We start from the raw sequence: 4,583 nt of genomic DNA, 5'->3' as shown, positions 1-4,583 counted from the left end.
AATAAAATTTATTATTTATATGTATAATGATTAATAAAAGTATATATTATATAATTTATTTTATTATTGAAATAAATATATAATTATAAATTTATTATATTATATTATTTATTTTATTATTAAAATAAATATATAATTATTAATTTATTATATTATATATATTATTATCAAAATAAGAAAATAATTAAATTTCTTTAAAAAAGAAAATAATTAAATAACTTTAAAAATGTAAATATAAAATGATAAAGTAATTATATTGTTGATAAAAAAAATCTTAAAATTCTAAGTTTTTAGATGTGAAAAAATGTATTTTTTTATAATATATAAGTATTTTATATTTTAATATATTTGCAATGCATTGATTAAGACGTAAGAATTGTAAACAAAAAAGATAGAAGCAAACAATATTAATAATATTAATTTTTAAATTATATAAATAAAATAATATAATTTAAATAAAGAATATAATTAAATCAATCATCGATAAAAGATATTTTTAAAAATAGAGTTTATATAAATTGTAATTGATGAGTATCATATCAATTATCTATCGGTTATCAACTCTACTTTTTAAAATTTATTAAAATATTTTAATTCACTTAATTGAATATCCATCAACTATTAGCAGCACTAAAAAAAAAATTATGAAACACATACTAAATTTGATATTCCTTTTTCTCAGTAATCCCTCTCTCGTCTTATTTTATCCAAACTCTAGTCAAATCATTTTTTTAACTATTCAATATTTTCATATTCATACCGACAAATAGGTATGATAAAGAATTACTTCAAAACTATGGATATGACTTGAAAATAAAGTTAACCATATGTGCACAAAAACCGACTTGAAAATACTTCTAATATATGTATACAAAGAAACTTTTATATATATGTAAATCAAGACTTCTTGGTAAATTTTTTTTTATGATTTTTCAATTATTATATTAAGTTAAATCTTTATGTTTTCAAAATTTAATAACTTTAATTTCAGTTAAATCAAATTGGTCAAAATTGATCACTTTTAATTTTTCAAATAACTTGTTTGATAAAAATTTTCAAATAATTAAAACGTCTAAAATAATGAAAAAAAATAGTTATTAAAATGAATGAAAATTATTTTTTTTAAATAATAATCTAATAATTTCTATTTAATTTTGGTAAGTGAATATAATTGAAACTAATTTTTTAAAATAATATAAAATTATCAAAATTAGGAAATTTGAATATAATTAAAAAAAAACTGCATTTTTTATTAGGCATTGTAATTAAGATTATGAAAATTAACTCGCAGAATGATACGTTTCAAGTAATTACGAGGGATATATAGGACCGTAAGCAGAGCACAATTAGCAATATCTGTTGGAATTCTTCCTGTGAATATTATAATCAAACAAAAATTAAGTTCCATAAGCATTACACTTGGTGTATGAAAAAGGTTAAGTTGCAAGGATAGCAATTTTTATTATACGGTGATACCTATCAGGTTGTTGAAGCCAAGATATAGCCGGTTTAGCTTGGTCAGCTTTCCGATATCCCTTGGTATTCTTCCATCGAATTTGTTCCTCGAAAGAGACAGCAGATTAAGCTCTCTGCAATGAGATAAATTGGATGGAATTGGACCAAAAAGCTCATTAGCAGCTACTCTGAGTACCTGAAGAAGAGTAAGTTTTTGGCACAAATCATCAGGAAGGCTACCAGACACCCTGTTGTAGCGGAAGTCTATATGCCGCAACGTGGACATGTTCCAGAAAGTTGATGGAATGGAACCTGAAATCTGGTTCCAGCTCACATCAATCTCCTCTATATTACCAAACTCTGCTGGTGCTGGAATATTCCCGTGTAAAAGATTATGGGACAAATTAACATGCTTCAGTGTGGAAATGTTGAAGAGCCAAGTTGGAAGAGTGCCCATGAAATTGTTTCCATGAAGAACCAACCTTTCGAGCTTTGGCAAAAAGTTGAACAGTGATGGGATTTCTCCGCTGAAGTTATTGTTTGCGATATCAACGATTTTCAACCTGGGCAAATGAGCCAATTCACTGGGAAGAGAGCCATGAAAACTGTTGTTCGTGATTGTGAACGAAGAAAGGAAAGATAATTTTCCAATTTCAGGAGGGATGGTGCCCCGAAGACCCATGAACGAAAGATCCAACGCCGTCACTCTTTGTTGGCGAGCACCGCAAGTCACGCCAACCCAATAGCAAACAGAAGCTTTGGCGGTCCAATTTTCCGCCAAGAAATTGCGAGGATCGCGAGCGATGTGAGCTTTGAGAGCAAGAAGGGCATATTGGTCGGTGGTTGTGTTCGTTCTCGAATGAAAATCTGGGGTGATATTGGTTCTTGTTATCGTCAAGCAGGCCAAAACATAAAGCACCGTGAAAGATATGGAAAGTCCAGGTCTGCCACCCATGAAGGAAGAGACTTAGCTAACAAACTAGTGAAACAAGTTTTGTTGTTTTGGGGTGCAACAATTTTAGTTTCTATATTACCATTGGCATGTAGCCATATAAAAAGCTATAGAGGCAGGAGAAGACTTATGACTTTGTCTATGAGAAAGGAAAGATATAGTCTCCTCCCAAGAACTGAAATTTATTTTACTCTATAATTTTCAGCTTAAAAATTTTATTTTAAGAAGGAAAATAATTTTTTAATTTCATTCGATAATCAGCATCAAATGCATTTTCCTATCTTGTCCCATTATTGCTTCTATCATTAAACGACCAATTATAATTAAATTGTTATATATATAATAATTGCATCAAATAAAAATTTTGGAGTCTATACCTGAAAACCCATGATCGAAAGATCCAAACTTGTCACTCATTGATGTCGAGCACTGCAAGTGGGACGGACACAGGATATGAGGAGACCAAAATTAAGGGTGAAAATTGTTTTCCATTCTAATTCGTTCTACTATGCATCCGATTCATTTTTTTAAACCTCATTCTCACCCGATATTACGTGTAGCATGAACAAGGAGAAGGTCTTCCGGCTTTAAACCTATAAAACCTGCTGTGATAATAATATATTAGTATTTTTATTAAAAAAATAATTTATTTTTCATATATTTATGTATTTTTTAAAAACATGTATTTAACAACCTAAATATTATAATTTAAAATTTGATTTACAATTCAAAGAACACGTAAAGAGATATAAAAAAAACACATAACTTAATCATCAAGCAATTCGATTTTTTATGAGGATAGAGCCTGAAAATTGAACCAATGAAGCCAACAAAATTTATTTCATTCAATTCAGAGAAAAATAAATTACATGCAGTAATAAATAATCTACAAAGAAAAAACATAATAATGCATGTGATTCAATATGTAACAATAATTAAAAATAATAATAAAATATTTCATAAAATAATAAATTATAGCTATAATCTTAAATGTTCAATTGTACTGAGTTTTAATTTTTTAAGTTCTTGCAGGAAATTGATTTCTTTACTTTCTCTACGAGTATTCTATTCAATTGTTAACGGGTCAAAATGCGCAGTCACAATTAGAAGAATGGCAATCCTGGGAAAAATTATTTGCATATTTAAAATTTTAAAATTATTTGTATCCACATAGAGACCAAGCTTTCCAATCAAATTTTTATCAATGAAATTTATACAAAAATTGAAGAAAGCTTATTTCAAATTTTACTTAAAAATGTTTGATCTTCTTGCTAAAAAAAAAATTACACGGTAAATCAATTAATATTACCATTTTGCAATTTCTGCAAAAGAAAAAAATCTTTAGAAAATAAATTGTGCCTTTTTTTTTCACTTTTAATTTGCTCACATAAGTATGAAGTCGTTTTGTTGGATTTCAAGTCTTCTTATCCTTTTTCCCAAGGATGCTGCAATTTTCCAAGGTCTTTTTTTTATTTATTATTTCCTATTGTCCTTCTTTTTATTTTCTTTATTATTATTATTGTCGTCGTCGTTGATGAGTCAATATTAAGGTGACAATACATCTGATTTTCTTTAGACAAGGGAGGCCAAGCACTACATATACATACAAGTTACACTGTCAGCGCCATGCAGCGGGTATAATTTTTTTTTTAATTCAAAATTTTTATGTTATTATTATTAAATGAATTTTTTTTATTTGAATACATTTAAAAAATTATTTAAAATTTATGCAAAAATTGTTTAATTACTTTTATTTTTCATACACATAAAAATTTATATATAGCTTGGCAGAAAAAAATATAGTGCTATGATCTTATAAATTAGCAGGTTAAAGTGAACAATTATGGATAATTTTTAGGAAAAAAAAGTTCATCTTAATTTGCATATTCATTATAATTATTGTGCAATTTTTTTGATATATTTTTTCCTTTAAAGATAATGTACAGTGATTGAAATATATTTAACAGTTAAAAATAATTAAAATAAAATTTTAAAGTTATATATTACGACAACAAAAAATAAAGGTAAAAATTTAGAGAGTTCAATCGATTAAAATAAGAAGGAAAAGGAAAATAAAACACCTAAAAAATTTTTACAATGTTATATGTGTGTGAAATTAATTATGTAATAGTGTAATTTGTATTTTTTTAATAATAATAGTATTAATTATTTTCAG

General features: G+C 26.4%; 1 protein-coding gene across 1 annotated transcript; it reads right to left on the bottom strand.

Moving 5' to 3' along the window:
• Positions 1-1,252: 1,252 nt before the first annotated feature.
• LOC131174088 (leucine-rich repeat receptor-like kinase protein CLV1B) lies at positions 1,253-2,930 on the bottom strand. Its single transcript, XM_058137146.1, has 2 exons — positions 1,477-2,930; positions 1,253-1,371 (listed from the first exon to the last, which is right to left on the bottom strand). Exons 1-2 carry the CDS (start codon positions 2,408-2,410, stop codon positions 1,253-1,255), a joined length of 1,053 nt encoding a protein of 350 aa, XP_057993129.1. The 5' UTR covers positions 2,411-2,930.
• Positions 2,931-4,583: the final 1,653 nt, after the last annotated feature.

The sequence above is a fragment of the Hevea brasiliensis genome, chromosome 15 (genome assembly GCF_030052815.1).
Source record: "Hevea brasiliensis isolate MT/VB/25A 57/8 chromosome 15, ASM3005281v1, whole genome shotgun sequence".
Lineage (NCBI taxonomy): Eukaryota > Viridiplantae > Streptophyta > Magnoliopsida > Malpighiales > Euphorbiaceae > Hevea > Hevea brasiliensis.
Note: the sequence above shows the minus strand (reverse complement) of the source record. Positions and strands in the feature narration are given on the sequence as shown.